This window comes from Tursiops truncatus, chromosome 1 (assembly GCF_011762595.2).
Source record: "Tursiops truncatus isolate mTurTru1 chromosome 1, mTurTru1.mat.Y, whole genome shotgun sequence".
NCBI lineage: Eukaryota > Metazoa > Chordata > Mammalia > Artiodactyla > Delphinidae > Tursiops > Tursiops truncatus.
Window position 1 is genome coordinate 146047222 of NC_047034.1, and position 16166 is coordinate 146063387.

Sequence of the window (16166 nt, forward strand, 5' to 3'; positions counted from 1 at the left end):
AGAGACTGAATAGTGAACAGGTTGTAAGGAAAGAAATACAAGCAAATGAAGACCATTAAAAAAAACTGGTTATGCAATGAAAAGAGAGGCTGGGCACTTGATGAAATCTTGTTCATTCTTTTAACACGCAGCTCAAATATCAACTTTGTGAAGCCTCATCTAAGTCCCCTGCCCACACACACACACACACACACACACACACACACACACACACGAAGAACAAGAAGTAACAGCTCCTTTTTCTATGTTTTCCTAGCTGTTTGCTCACAGCACATGGTACTAGCATGTTGTTTTATAATTAATTGTCTGTCTCTACAGGTACACTGTAGGGCCTTGTGAGTAGACAGGCTGTGTCGCCTAGCACAGGTGCCTCTTATATAGCAGATGTAAATGCTTACTGACTAAGTATTTGCAAGTGTATGATCTTAGGCTCTGGAATAAGTAACCTGGGTTTGGGTGCTAGCTCTGCTACTCAAGAAATGAGTTACCTTGGGCTAACTTGGCCCTTTTAAGGTTTGGTTTCCTCATCTGCATATTTAGAGAATAATAATAATACCTTCCTTACAATGTTGTTATGAAGATTAAATTAGACAATGTAGTGCCTAGCAAATTCATCTACCAGGGTTTCCCTGCAGACATCCTTCACTCTAGTCATGCCAAACTACTTTACCTGCAATTCCTGAAATGAACCAAGTTCCTCCACACCTCTGAAAGGTTGTTTATACTGCTTTCTAGATCCAGTGAACTCCTACCTACTCATCGAGACTCAGCTTTTCCTGAACTCTCCATGCAGAGTCAGCACATCCTCCTCTGTGCTCAGAACTGATCTCTGTTTAGTGCTCATCAATCACACTTACTATAATAAACAAAAGTGAGATACTTCATATAGAGCCCTCAGTGTGGTGTCTGGCATACGGTATACTTCGATAAATGACAGTTATTATTTTTACTGTAATACATATTGATGTGTCTGTAAACCCCAGTCAACAGCAAATTCCTTGAGCCAGAACCAGCACTGAACTTCTTCTCTGCATTCCCAGGGCCTAGCAAATGAGAGAACATATGAATGCACGGGCTCCATGTTCAGTGCTCTTCCCACTGCCAGAGGCAATACATCTGGGAAATGCCTGAAGGTTTTGGGCAAAGCTCTGACTTGAGCATTTCAGAAGATCCATCTTAGATGTACAAGCAACCCTGGAAGTCACTCTAGCTGATTTATGTGATGCCTCAATCCCTGATTCCTACGTATTGTCGGAGAACTGTTAGAAAGTTATTCTTGAACAGAAACAAACAGCCACCAGTGATGTTTCATGGGACTTCAGCTTTTTAAACTCATATTTCTGCAATGTTTAAATTTAAGTATTACTTTTGAAATCAGAAAAAGACATTTTTGTAGAAGGAAGAACTTTTTCATCTATTAAATCAAAACCTTTCTTACTGTAACTCTTGTCCACTGGGCTAGTATGCCTTTTAGGGGATAGAGAAGCTGCCACATATTACATATGATAAAACTCCCATTATTTGACAGCACTAATCGTGACCATCTTTAGTCATCCTTTCTCTAGATTCAACTGTTTCCTAAATTAAAAAAACAAACAAACAACTTCCTGCTCCTAATTTCTGGACTAACACACCGGAGTCGTTTGAGCCCATTAGCCTGGGCTCTCAGCTCAGTTGGTCCTACGAAAGCATGAAGGCACATGTCTGGAGGTAACAGGGGTCTGGACTGGGAAATATTCTAGTGACATGAAGAGCCCCGAAGAGACAGCACACCTCCTCTCCCCTAAGCTGTACTAACGGTGTGATATGGGCAACTGCAGTCTGAGTGGGAAGGCGTCCGATCACCCTATCGGAGAGGCAGAGAGGAAAGCGAAGAACGGAGCACGAAGCAGCGAGAAGAACTCAATGGTCTCTGGATTACTTTGCCCAGAGACTTTTTACACTGGGGAGGATCAGGTCTCTAAACACATCAGTCCCTGCTGGAGAACTTCTGCTACGCAAACAGAATATCAGCAAACGGATAAACCCATGGTGCCGTCCTCGGGCCTGTTTTTCCTCGACTGAGGAGAAGCAGTCTCAAGGTTCTGCTTACACCAGTATGTCTACCAAAAGAGAGCCCACTACAGCCACTAGGACCTCTTTTTGGCTCTGGGTTACAAATCTCCTAGGCAAATATTTATGAACACTACGTTGGAGCCTCGGGAAGAGTAATTGGTATTAGAAAAGGAAAGGAATCACAGCACTGAGTTCTGACGCCGAACAGGCTTCTCGGAGAAATGCAGGGGACTGAGGAGGAACCAAAGCCCAGCAGCAGCAGCACATGTGGGGTGCGTCCCACATACCAGCAGGGAGGTGGCAAGCAGGCTGGGAACACCGTGACTGCCTTCATCTTAGCTTGGGACTAAAAACCACTACTATACGGATTCACCAGAGTTGCAGAACAAGGACACTCACATCTTGCAGAAGCTTCTCTAAATTCTCTTGAAGTTCATAGAAGTAGTGTGAGGTAATGAGGCCACTCCGAGATTTATCCAGGCAGTCTCGGGCCATCTCAATCACCTGATGATGAATAAAGCTCAAGGTTCCGTCTGCCAAGGGCAACACGTTGTCTGGAGTGTTGGAGGAAATGAACTCTGCTAGATGCTCTTCCATTTGTGCGGTGGCCTGCAAATCAAAGCAGGACAAGTGACTCTTCCCTTCTGATCCAGCTCGGCCGGAGCTAAGCCTGAAGGGCCTGGTCAGAGCCTAAGGATGGGTTCTGTGATCCTGGTTTCCTGATGTTGCATTTGGGGAACCTGATGACTGGAGACGTGAAAGGTCACCTTCAAGTCAAGTCAAAACATTACAGTCAAGGCCCTCTCTCACCTGGCCTTGTCCACCTCCCCACTCCTTGAACGGCACATTCTCTTGCTCTAAGGACACTGAGGTTCTGTTGTTCCTTTATCATGCTATCTCATGCCTCTGTCCATTTATGCTGTTCCCTGTGTGTAGCTTTTTCACCTGCCAAGCCTGCCTGGCAAACTCCTACTACTCCTTCTAATCTCAGTTCAAGCATCATCTTTCCTCTGGGAAGTCTTTGATTCCTCCAGGAAAACTAGGGTTTCCTTTCCTCTGTGCTTCCACTGGACCTCCCAACTGTATAAACTTGGTGTGTGGACACTCCTGGTTTCTAAATCTTTCTCCAGACTGGGAACTTCTTCAAGCCAGTGGGAGTTTGATTTATCTCAGGATCCTCTTACTTGAAGTTAGGACCCAACTGAGCTAAGCAGATGTTCAGAGAGTGTTTACTGAAGGTGTGAACCTGCCTGCTCACGGACCTGGATCCCCAGCAGAGCGGCATGAGGTCTGGCTCAGAAGCCTCTTGGGGACCTAACTGCACAGGAATGTCAAAATGACAAATATACATCTGCTAACAAGTTCCTAGCTGCCTATCTAGGGCTTGGCTTTCTTTCCTTTGCCACCAGGTGGTGATTTCTGATTTTCAGTGTGTGTTTAAGTGGGTGTTTGTATATGTATATATATGTGTGTGTATATATATACACACACACACAAACACACACACATATTTATGGTGTAGCGATGTGGTAGGGAGAGAGGGAGAGGAGGGGAGGTGAAAGAGAAGAGGGAATGGAAGGAATCTTAACATGCTTTTTCTAACACGAGTTCATCTTACATACAAACGTGCAATGCTAGGATAACAATACAACACCTAATACACAAGGAGGAAGAGGAGGAGGAAACACGCGAGGTGCATTTCTAAACACTATACACACCCAAACTTTTTTATGAAGAAGCAAGGCACAACAGAATGATTTCCTAGCTGTTCATTCTGCCCCTCTTCCTTGCTCTTACTCTCCAGTGCCCATTTGAAGGCTAGAAAGTGCAGACCACAGGGCAGCAAAGAAATAACAGCTAACACTTACTGAGCGCTAACTATGTCCTGGGCACAGTTAGAAAAGCTTAATGTTCACTAATCTTCACAAACTCCCTATGAGATAGATACTCTTATTATCTCAGATTACAGATGAGGCAAATGAAGCTCAGAGAAGTTAAAAAATCTGCCCAGGGTCATGAGGCTAATAAATGGTAGAAGCCAACTTGAACCCAGTCGGCCTGGTTCCAGAGTCTGAGCTCCTCCTCACTGCTCTGCTTCACTGTGAATGTCAAGAGGGAAAGCACAAGGGCTTCGCACTTTTTCCCTAAGCCACCCGTGTGTGCCCAGGAGACTACTCGAGGCTCGAAAAAGGACACTCTCGGAGGAGCAGGGAACCACACATCGCAGACCCTAGATACAGATGAACAGGTAGAGCCGGGGGTCTGGATGGAGGATGAAGAAAGAGGCTTGAAGACCCCATTCTCGCTGTTGTCATGGAGAGGGAGCCTCCGTCAGGCCCTGCTTCTCTCTCGGACAGAACTGGCTGTGTTCTGCAGGAACAGGGCCTATCATTAGAAAGCCAGGTCAGAGTGTTTAGGCGTGTGGTGTTCAAAAGAAATGCAAATGGAAAACAAGGCCCTCGTTCCACATACAAGGAGGTTTACAGTCAAACTGCAGTTGTGAAGACCATTTCTCAACCATCTCAGGACAGTAACCTACCTTCCTCCCTCAGCATTTCCCTGCTTGAAAACACAAGTCCAAATGTGAATAGCAACTCTGAGCTGTCTCCCACCCTACTGCTCTCTCTGGCCAACTTCCTGCCAGAGGAAATTTCCAGCGTAGCTCTGTTTGTGCTTGGTAATGGGAGTGCTGCTTTAGAAATCTGCATTAAGTGAAGGTGCTCTCAGAGGGCGAATCTCCTTCTGGGGGACCCCGACTCATGGATCCTGATGTGCACGGTCAGAAGCAAGGTCTCTGCTCTTTCCTTCCCACTAATATACAGTGGGATATGTTTTCGACATTTCCCTCTGGATACCCCTTTCTCTGGGGAGTGGAGAAACAGAGGCTCTGCAAGTACGATCCCCAAACTCAAAGTCCTCTGCTGCCTTCCTCTTCTCCAGCAGTCTGAAAGCCCTCATGCTTGTGTCCTCCTCCTCCTGGCGTCTCCCTGATCTCCTTCCAGATTGCCTCTGGCGACTCCCCCACCCCCAGTCTTCCCACTGGGGCTGGCTGGAGGTGGCATCCTCAGAGGCGTTACCAGTCTCCTTTAAACTGGATCCTTACCTTGGGGAATCTTTCCTTGTACACATGATTCATCATTATTATTTCACTGTCAAAGGAAACTGGTGACCGTCCAGGACTAAATAAGAAGGAAACAACTGTGTTACTTTAGTGCCAGGGAACCTTCAAGGAGAAAGATGCCCATCCCCAGAGCCCGTGCCCACCCACTGTCTGCAGCACCCACACACTCCCACCTTAAGGAGTGCTGAGTTCCAGAGCCTTTCTTATTCCTGGAGCTGCCAGCACTGTTCAGCTCAAAAGTGTGCCATCTGGAGCTAGACTACCTTCCTGTAAGAGGCCTGGCCTTCACAAAGACTTCTGCCAGGGCCTGAAAAGGCCTAGACAGGAGGAGACCACTCTTGAGGCCACTGGTGGTTCTTCTAGGATCACTTCCTCCAGAACAGGACTCTCTGGGTCTTCTTTGCTTTGGCCAGTGGGGTTGGGCATACCCCAGCATGTTCTAGGAATCAAATCAAATCAAACCACCACCAAAACAACCAAAGGAAGACAGTGTATACCTGTATCTTTTCTAAACAAGCTGCATCCAGTGGGGCTAACTTAGCTCTCACCTGGGGGATGAATGAGGCCAGTCCAGCCAGCCCGTAGTGAATCATAAACCTGGGTCATCTAAATCTTCCCCTCTGGCCCATGTGTGATTACATCCTCTTAAAGGATTCAGAGTTTGAGCCGTACAACTGAATGGCTATTTGGGTCCTGCCCAGTTTGGTGCCCGACATGTGATCCCAGCTGAGCTATGTTCAGAAACGTTCTTTTCTGCCTTTCCTCCCTACGGTAGGCCATGGTCTGCCTGCTACATTAATGCACATTACCCAGCTTTTTAAGAGTAATCCTCAGGGATTTCCCAGAGGTACTGTAGTCCTCTCAGTCTCAAATGGCCTAAAAGGTGCCCGTCTCTGTGTGGAGTGTGAAGAGCACCAAGATTCAGACATTCCTCTGTATGAGACAAAGAAACACACTGGGCTCCACACTTCACACTCCCTCATTTGTATGTCTGACCCTTTGCATTGCAGTCCCAGTCATTGTTCTCACCAATCTGAACTTGAACCAGTCTTTGTGGTCTGGCTCAGCTCACTGGCACTTGCAGTGCCAACATGACCTGAGGGGATTCTTTCTGGAAGGCACTGCTCCTCTGGGCCTCCACCTTGAACATGCGAACCAACTTCTTATTTCCCAGGGACCCTGGAAATCTGAGCTCGATCACTTAAAGCCATGATCATTTTATTCTCCACCCTTTCCCTTAACCTGGAATTCTGGCACAGATTTACCACCTAATGCCAAAGAGAAGAGCTGATTTAATCTATGGAATACACAGATAAATCAGCTGTTAAGGTTTGCTTGGTTTGATGAGCCCAGGTGATTCAGGGAAATGAGACAGATTTAGATGGGCATTTAGTTCTGCTTCTGCAATGGGCTTCTTCCCCGAGTCAGCCTCAAGTGTCCTCAGAAGCAACTTTTTTAATTGGCCTAGTTTATATATGCTGGGCCTCTGGGTTCTGCAGCCAGGTAACCATCAGAATGGATGATACTATTACTCTCCTTTTACTGAATGGAGTCCAAAGTACATTTCTACTGCCAACTACTTTCAAAGGGAAAAAGAGGGACCCCTTGACAGCATCTTCAGGCACCTCTTGTGATGGTGAGTTGAGCTGTACCCAATACCAAAGGGCTTGAGCTTCACTGCACTTGACTCATTTGAGCTGTGCCTATGTGCTAGGCCAGGGGTTGGCAAACTACGGCCCGCAGACCAAATCTGGCCCGCCGGCTGCTTTTATAAATAAAGTTTACATAATGTCTGTGGATGATTCTGCACCACAGCAGAGTAAGTAGCTGCCAGAGACGATACGGCCTGCAAAGTGTGAATTATTTACTACCCTGCCCTTTACGGAATAAGTCTGTTGACTCCTAGGCTGTGCAGACAAGCTGAACTCCATGGGTACCAGGGCAGTGGGTGGAGAGCACCCTCACCTGAGGCTGCGGGAGCGGGGCCGCAGGGCCGGGGACTGCCGTCCTTCTTCATCGGGTACACTCTCTGTGCTGAAATGCTTCGTCAGAAAGTGCAGCTCATCGGCTGTAGGCTGGAAGGGCAACTGGTGCAGCTTTTCCTGCGAGGAGCATGATGACTAGAGGGGACAACATTTTTAAAAAGCATTAAAGACATGTCTAAGGCAGTCTAGAAGTGGAGAAGGACTGAAAATGGTCAGTGGCTCCCCAGTCGACGTAAACCTGAAGTCAGCCCACAGCCAGCATGCTTTCCCTTGCTCCCTTGAGTCTCCACTGTACATGATCCCGTTCATCTCTATCCTTCAGAGCTCTGTTCAGATGAAGCCAAGATACTATTGTCCTTCATGAGCCTTGCAGGGGGCCAGACCCAGACATTCATGAGGTGTGACAGCTCCCCAACTACCTAGGGAGCCTCTTTAGGTGGCCAAAAGCAGATTCTTCCACGTGGACCCTTTGCCCTCAGTGAAGCTTCTGGCTAGTTAGAATGGCAAGTAATTAATAAATCATGCTTCCTGGCTTATTAGGAAATGTTCTAGGTATGCCCAGCCTACAAATGACATCCCCATAAGTTTTGCCTTCTACAACACCTTGGGAGAGCCCCAGGATGGCTCAGCAATGTTTCCTTTAGGCTGTTACCCAGAAGGCAACTGGCTTCGCTGCAGCTGTGAAGGCTTTGCCCAGGCTCTAGGGACACCAATAGGCAAGAAAATCCAGCAGGGAAGAAAATTATTTTTAGATCTAGAACCCAAAGATTAGACTTGACCTGAAAACAATTAAGAATTCTAAACATGGCCCAACGATTGAGATTCCAGAATCACAAGAGACAATTTGAGGGAGTGAGCTGTGCTACTACAGGCATCCCACCAACGCAGCCATTGCCATGGCAGCCCTGGTCGGCACCTGGATCAGTGAACTCCTGCCCTTACCTGACAAGACTGGCTACAGCAGCAGCAAATCTAACACTATTGGCTCAACTTCTGTTCACCAACTGATGAAGGATCTGGGGTTAAATTCACTTACACTCAAAGCTGCAGTACCACACCAAGAAAACCGTTGCCACACGTAAGCCTTAATACCAAGTGAGAAATCAAAAATTTTTTTGACTTACAGTGCACACTTCTCTCATGGAATCCTATAATACATAAAGTTGTAAACAGCTAGTGGGAGGTTTTCATGAGGCTCTGTCTTGGTCACATTTTTATAAATGATTTGGATAGAAGTTGCAAAAAGTATTCTCACCCAACTGCAACTAACATGAAGAAAAATTGGTATTTTAAGGTATTCCAATAAAATAAGCTGGAGCAATGGGTTGAGTCTATTAAAACTTATTGAACAGGAATATATATATAATAAATACATGACTCTTACTTTGGGTCTCAAAAATCACCTGTTTGAGTAAAGGATTATGGGAAAGGGATATTTACTAGGGAAAGATCTGAAACTAAACAGCTGCCAAAAGACCAGTGAGATCTTTGGATTAATTTAAGAGTAAAATCTAGGACTTTCCTGGTGGTCCAGTGGTTAAGACTCTGTGCTTTCACTGCAGGGGGCACGGGTTTGATCCCTGGTTGGGGAACTAAGATCCCACTTGCAGCACAGAGCGGCCAAAATAATAATAATAAAAAAAATTTTAAAAAGAGTAATATCTAGGTCAAGGGAGGAAATGATAACTTCTTTTACCTGCTTGGGATTTATGAATACAAACTGAGCTGAGAAGACCTGAAGAATGGTGGGAGACATGGAGAAATGGGTCATCCAGTCTGCGGCCTACAAAGCCTAAAATATGCGCCCTTTACAGAACGTGCTTGCCAACTTGTCATCCTGGCTTCAATTAAATGTTGCTCAATGAGGAAGACTCATTTTAGGGTCAATTGTGCATGGTGGCAGTTAGGACATTTGTTGTGTTTTAGGCTAAAATCTTCTCTAAAAGAGACATAACTAGAAGTTTTAGAGACAGGCCCAATATTTTTTTTTTTGCTGATATACAATCAAACTTGAATATCAAATCACATTCATCCTTCCCTTCTTTTCTGAAAGGAAAAGGTGAAAAAGTTGGAGGAGGGTCTACCAGGCCTTTGTGACATGGTGGGGGGTGGTGTTATTTGCTCTTGGTTGCAGTTCTACAAATAAAATAGGGGAGCAAGGGAACCGTGCTTAGGAGTGCCTGTGCCTGGCCTCGTGGGCAAAGCGAAAGTCCATCCTCAAGCCCTCTTCTGACTCCACTAGGAATAACTGACGCTCAGAAACATGCTGGTTAATTCTTTCCAAAGGCATTTAATGGATCTGACTATGGCTGTTAAAGGCCACCAGACCTCTGTCCCTCTCAGCCTCATCCCAAGCAACCTCTCTGAGTTGGGCTTTGGAGAAAAAGTTGAGAACCACTTTGCAACACTGTAGGGACAGGGAGCAATACCTGTAGGGAAGTATTTCCTCAGGGTGAAGGAGGTACGGCCACAGATTTGGCTACTTACTGAGACAGTGGAGCTAGGAGTGTTGGTTCCATAGCCTGAAGAAGGCAAAGAAGCCAAAGACCAGCGCCGTCCATCAGTCCTATGTAAGAAAAGAATGTTAGGCAGTTTCTACCGAACCCCACCCTGAGCCCAGGACCTGCCTGTCTTTCCATCAGGTTTTTTGGGGCAGTTGAGTCATTGGTAGGCTCTTTCTTGTCTCAAGACAGTACTGCTCAGTCCAGCACTTGCTTTCATATCTCTTTCCTACATGGGGCCTATTGTTGTGTGTTTTCCACTGCAAAGACAGACATCTCTGACTATAAAGGAGTCCATAACTTTAAATAAGAATATCTGTTATGCAATACTATGGTTTTGGAATAAAAATCTTTACACTCTCAACTTATTCACTTTTAGCAATGACAGAGAAGCAATGACAGAGGACTGCAGCTAAAGGCATCATCACAAGGAGAGAACTACCACTGAAATGCTAGTTCCTTTTTTGAAGGCTCCATGTGAAGGGTCCTTTGGTGTTCCCCAGGCCACTGGGTTGAAAACCAGGAAGAAGTGAAACTACCACCTGGGTCTGAGTATGAATCAATAGATTGCAAATAGTCAAAGGCTACCCAGAACCCATTAGGACTCATAAATCCAATCTTTGAGAATGTTTGCCAAAGAGTGACAGCAACCTTATGAAAGAAGAGTGAAGTGGCATAGCTTGGCCATATATGAGACTCTGGGGCAGGCTTCCAGCTGCTCTTTAGAGGATGTGCTCTGAAGCTCTCATCACAGAGAACCACAGTTATCTGCTTTGCTTTAGAGAAGAAAGATCAAGCAAGTGTCTGGTTTGAAGCTTTTATAACATGGACAAGTGATTCTTTCCTGGACTACAGGATGTGTTGTAACACAAATGTTCTTTCTTGTGGAGCTTAGGGGTACAGCCTGCTCTGGTTGAAGTTATAGAAAAACTTCTTTGATGTGACCCACAGAACCTAAGAACGTTAGCAGTGGAGGACCTTTAGAAGTTAAGTTCAATACTCTCAATCTTCAGAGAAAACAGTAAGACCCAGAGATCTGGATGAATTGTTCCAGGCTCCACAGTTAAAGGTGGGTGCAGGGAGGCATGGAGAGGAAGAAGGAAAAAAAGGAATGAATCTTGCCAGGGCTTCTCTTTTGGAAGCACTCCTCTCCACCCCCACCAATACCAGGCAGCTTTTCCTACTATGTTCTGTAAGGGGACAGCCGGGGGTTCCATGCCACATGCACATGACTCAAACTTCATGCCACCCAGGCAGCCGGTCCTGCTGGAACCTAGTCTCTGAGGCAAAGAAATGTCCAGGAGGCTGCTCAAACATGATATTCTCTCTGATCTCTCTTTTGGGTCCTGAGAGCTCTACACAAGGAAGCAAGTCAATTCCAGGAAAACAGAGCTCAGCAAAGATGGGACTAGTCTAACTCAGGGAGGCATTTCCCAAACCCTTGTCAGATACACTTCTCCACAGGCGATTTTTCCTCCTTCATAAGGAAATGGGAACCAAAATGGCAGCCATTTTTCTGTAAACTGAAGAGCAGGGACCACCAGAGTCAGAAATGCCACTACAGGATGCCTCCATTTCCTCTGCCTGGTCATCCCACTGGGTGACTGAGGAAAGTTGTGCGAATGAGGGTGACCTGTTCCTATGCTCAGAAGCTTGGAACTAAATATTTAGCAAATCCTGCCTTCTAAACATATGAGCACGGAGCCTTGGTTCCAGCAGGTAGAGGGGGCTCCATTAGGGCCTCTTTGATAGAAATGAAAGGCCAAATGTTCATACCCACACTCAGAGAAGACTCATCACAGCCAGTTCTCACCAAGCATGAAACCACAAACCATACTGTCTGGCCATGCATAGCAGTTTCCCAGCCCCTCTCCCCATCACGTCCGCTATTACCTGTCTGCTCTGTGGCCATGGCTGTAGTGAAAAGACATACGTTAAAGTGAGAATCAAAGGGAACCAGAGAGACTGCTCTGTTTGACACCTGGCATTTGGTCTAACTTGGCAGAGACAAACCTTTCGTTTATGAATGTGTGTAAGTTAGTAGTGAAATTGTGTGACTAATGGGTCTATCCCTACAGTTTCATTAAATCTGCCTTTTGTGTGATATTCCAAACTAATGTGATGCTATAAAGCTCATGCCCAACTTCAGTGATAGGAAACACAATTCCTGAGTACCTTGTTTCGCAGGGTTGAAGTCTTCCTCCCCTCACCCACCAATACCTAGCTACTTTTCCTACTATGTCTGGTAAAGGGACAGCCTGGGGCTCTGTCTTCCACACATACGACTCAAACTTCAGGCCACCTAGCACAGACCTGTGTGGATCTCAGTGGTAATACCAGGTCCCAAAGCCCCCGGCTGATCCTACTCCTAAAGCCCAGGGAATGATGCAGACACAGGACACCAATGGAACATGCTATTCCCTCTGCATGGATTGGTCTACACACCTGCATCCTCACTCCCAACATGGCAGGCTCCTTCTTATCCTTCAGGTTGGCTTAAAAGTCACTCCTTCCAAGAGGTCTTACATGACCACCCAGTACAGACTCTCCAGCCTCATTCCCTTCCTACTCTTTTAGGCAGCATCATTTTCTTTCCCTTCACAGTGCTTATCACAGGTTACAGCAATATATTTGTTAGTTTGCTTGTTCGTTATTCTTCCCCACCACTCATTCAATCAATAAGCACCGACTGAGTGCTTATTATATACTAGCAGACATATTTTCAACATATTAAGGCATCTCTATTAAAGGTGCTTTGATTCTGGTTGAGAGGAAACAGAAAACAAATAAGAAACTACAGTCAGCCCTCCTTATCCATGGGTTCTGTATCTGTAGATTCAACCAACAGTGAATCAAAAATATTCAGGGGAAAAAAAATCCAGAAAGTTCCACAAAGCCAAACTTGAATGTGCTCCATGCCAGCAACTATTCACACTGTATTTAAAACTATTTACATATCATTTACATTGTATTAGCTATTATAAGTAATCTAGAGATGATTTAAAGTATACAAGAGGATGTGCATAGGTTATATGCAAATACTATGCCATTTTATATAAGGGATTTAAACATCTGTAGACTTTGGTATCCACCAGGGTCCTGGAACCAATCCCCTCTGGATACCGAGGGGTGACTGTATCAGGCATTGAAAAGTACTAGTTTGAAAATAAAACTGGATGGTTTGCTGGAGAATGATGAGGGGGCTCCTTTATATTGTATGGTGAGGGAAGGCCTCTCTGGGGAGTTGACATTTAAGATGAGAAATGAAAGACAAGAAGGAGTTAACTAAGCGAAGACCTGAGGGAACAGCATTCCCTCAAAGGGAACAACAAGTGCACAGACTCTACTAAGTCTACTAAGTTTCTATAAAGTTAGGGCTTTGTCTGCTTCCCACTATATAACTAAGTACACAGCATGTGCCTGGGCTTACTGGGTACTCAGTAAATATTTATTGAATGAATGGGAAATGACTCAATGCCATTTACAGAGAACGGTCACAGGTCCTACTGTCCCAGCTCAGACCTAATCTGAGGCTAGAGTTCAAACACAATCAAGGCAGGAAGTCTGAGATAAGTTAGACTTTCAGCTGGGCTGGAAAGCAAATGCATCCATCCATTATATACCTATACTGTAAGTGTTCCTATCTGGATCCTTAGTTAACTAACGAAGTTACACAGGGTAGGAGAGGTGAGTCCATGGAACAAACTCTTGACGATATTTGCTTTGAATAAGGCAATTGGGTCAGGAGGGGCACCCAAGTCAGCCATCAAACTTTTCCCAACCCGTCCATGACCTTTTCAGCTGCATAGAATCCTGGAGAAGAAGGGGGTGGATTTCTTCTGGGTTGCCATTTTAACAGTGAGTTAATGCTGTTAAATTAGGAATCTGTTCTTTTTCTGTTAGCTCTTTTAAAAAAGTAGTCGGAGTACTACTACTACGACTCTGATCTCAAGATGTATATATCATTCTCCAACCATTAGAGGCTCCAAATCTGGAGCCATGATTTTTCTGGAGGTCTTAATACCAAAGACTGACTCCAACCAAGAATATTTTTAAAATAAAAAATAAAGTCAAAGAATGTGAACGCTGCCAAGAAAGAATTTTAGAGATGTTCTGAAAAGTAAATAATTTGTGTAAGAAGTCTTGGGGGACTTCCCTGGTGATGCAGTGGTTAAGAATCCGCCTGTCAATGCAGGGGACACAGGTTCGAGCCCTGGTCTGGGAAGATCCCACATGCCGTGGAGCAACTAAGTCCGTGCGCCACAACTACTGAGCCTGCACTCCAGAGCCCACGAACCACAACTACTGAGCCCGCATGCCACGGCTACTGAAGCCTGTGCGCCTAGAGCCCGTGCTCCTCAACAAGAGAAGCCACCGCAATGAGAAGCCCACGCACCAGAACGAAGAGTAGCCCCCACTCACCGCAACTAGAGAAAGTCCACATGCAGCAATGAAGACCCAACACAGCCAAAAATAAACAAATAAATAAATGTATTTAAAAAAAAAAAAAAAGAAGAAGCCTTGGTATATGGATTGACTCATGTCAACTCATTGCTTCTCCAGAGGCCAGGTGATACCATGGCAATGGGCTGAACTGTCAGGATTGCTACCATGGGCCAGGGATAAATTGATATCATTTCCAGAAATAAGTGAAATGTGAGGAATACAAGCACGGCTCTGCAACACACCAAATCTTTCTAAATTCATGGGAGGATAAGTGAAGATCTGGTAGTCTCTTTATCCCCAAGGAGGGAGGCATAAATGGCCTCTTCTAGCTCCCTGGAACTACCTGAGTTAGAGGAATAAGAGTATAACTTTGGGTCCTCCTGGGAGGAGAACCCATTTTGTCATTGATCACTCTAGGATAGCTTTCAGTCAAGAGTATAATGTTTTTGAACATACCCTCAGGAAACCAGGGGCTTGTGCTTAAGATTATAAAATAAATTCACTTCTAATATCTACTTGCCCATTTGAACATTCAAACACAAATACCTACGGTGTTTGGAAAGCAAAGCTTGAACAAGACGTTTATGACCTGGGCGAGGAAAGCAGGAAAGGAATTTGATGGCTGGTAGACCATCAAAGGTAACATCTTGGTAACACCAAGGTAACACCTTGGAAGGGAAGTGCCTCAAAGGAGGAAGCTGACATTTAACTGACATTCATGCAAATGCCACACATGTTAGTCACAGAGGAGTTTTTCTATCAACTTACCTACGGGCAGGAACAAAGGAAAAGTGAGCAGGTGCATTTGGAGAGAAATTCCGGGGGCTGTCCAAAGGACTGTTACCTGTGGACAAGGAAAGTAAAAGAAATCCTCTGTGAGGTTTGCTTCTGAGGAGGGTTAAGATGATAATAACCTTCAGGGAAGAAATCAGCCCCTAGCATAGGCAATTAGCATTATATGGTTATTTTTCCAGGTCCACCATTAGTTTAGTGATTCTCTCTTTGCAAAAACTGGCAGCCCAGAGGTTTCTCCCTTGTTCCCAAGTTGCCTATAACCATCTATGCTTCTCAGACATCTGTTTTAGATCTAGCATCAACCTGCCCTCCTTGGAACACCTCAGGTTCCAATCTGCCTATTCAAGTTAACCCAACTTTCCAAAGGCTTGAACTCATTCAGTACAGAGAGCACGGCCAAACGCTCCCACTTCTCAAAGGGCAACGGGACTCCTGGCCTGAAAGTCTCTTGCAGGTGGAAATCTTGTAGGTGGAAAATAAACCTCACACACATGTAGCTCCCAATGAAAGTAGTACATTATTGGCTCTGTTTATTAGATCATTTCAATTCTATTCAAAGGGTGATAAAACTTTCTTCTGTCTTCTGTGCTGTCAAGCAGTTTTTCTTGGAAACTAATGGAAATATTTAATAATTTTTTAAAAGTTTATTTATTTATTTATGGCTGCATTGGGTCTTTGTTGCTGCACGCGGGCTTTCTCTAGTTGCAGTGAGCGGGGAATACTCTTTGTTGTGGTGTGCGGGCTTCTCATTGCGGTGGCTTCCCTTATTGCGGAACACGGGCCCTAGAGCACGAGGGCTTCAGGAGTTGCAGTGCATGGGCTCAGTAGTTGCAGTGCACAGGCTCTAGGGCACGCAGGCTTCAGTAGTTGTGGCATGGGCTCAGTAGTTGTGGTGCACGGGCTTAGCTCCTCCGCAGCATGTGGAATCTTCCCGGACCAGGGATGGAACCCGTGTACCTGGCGATGGCAGGCGGATTCTTAACCGCTGTGCCACCAGGGAAGTCCCTATAATGTTTTTTTAAATTTTTAACAAATAGGTTCAAAATCTATTGAACTTTTCATTTGGAAGATAAAAAATATTCTATTTCCAATGTTTTTTAAAAAGTGGCAGATTTACCTGTTTCAATAGGTGGCATCATTTTTGTCAATAAAATCACATATAGATGGGAACATTTCAAAACATCCATTTTCAAAATGCTCTCTCTGTGGCACAAACTTCTTTCAAACTGTAGCTACTTTTTCACTCATTGTTAAAATGTCACC

General features: G+C 45.1%; 1 protein-coding gene across 10 annotated transcripts in view; it reads right to left on the reverse strand.

Moving 5' to 3' along the window:
• MAST2 (microtubule associated serine/threonine kinase 2) overlaps positions 1 to 16166 on the reverse strand; it is a 194700-nt gene that overhangs the window by 16998 nt on the left and 161536 nt on the right. For 7 of the 10 annotated variants that reach the window (XM_073790282.1, XM_033867334.2, XM_033867333.2 and 4 more), the window contains exons 6-11: positions 14877 to 14952; positions 11556 to 11576; positions 9649 to 9727; positions 7142 to 7296; positions 5159 to 5234; positions 2455 to 2664 (exon numbers count right to left, since the gene is read on the reverse strand). In XM_073790282.1, coding sequence (XP_073646383.1) covers positions 2455 to 2664; positions 5159 to 5234; positions 7142 to 7296; positions 9649 to 9727; positions 11556 to 11576; positions 14877 to 14952 — 617 coding nt within the window. The remainder of the gene's footprint in view (positions 1 to 2454; positions 2665 to 5158; positions 5235 to 7141; positions 7297 to 9648; positions 9728 to 11555; positions 11577 to 14876; positions 14953 to 16166) is intronic. The other 3 variants (XM_033867341.2, XM_019937871.3, XM_019937873.3) reach the window with 1 other exon arrangement.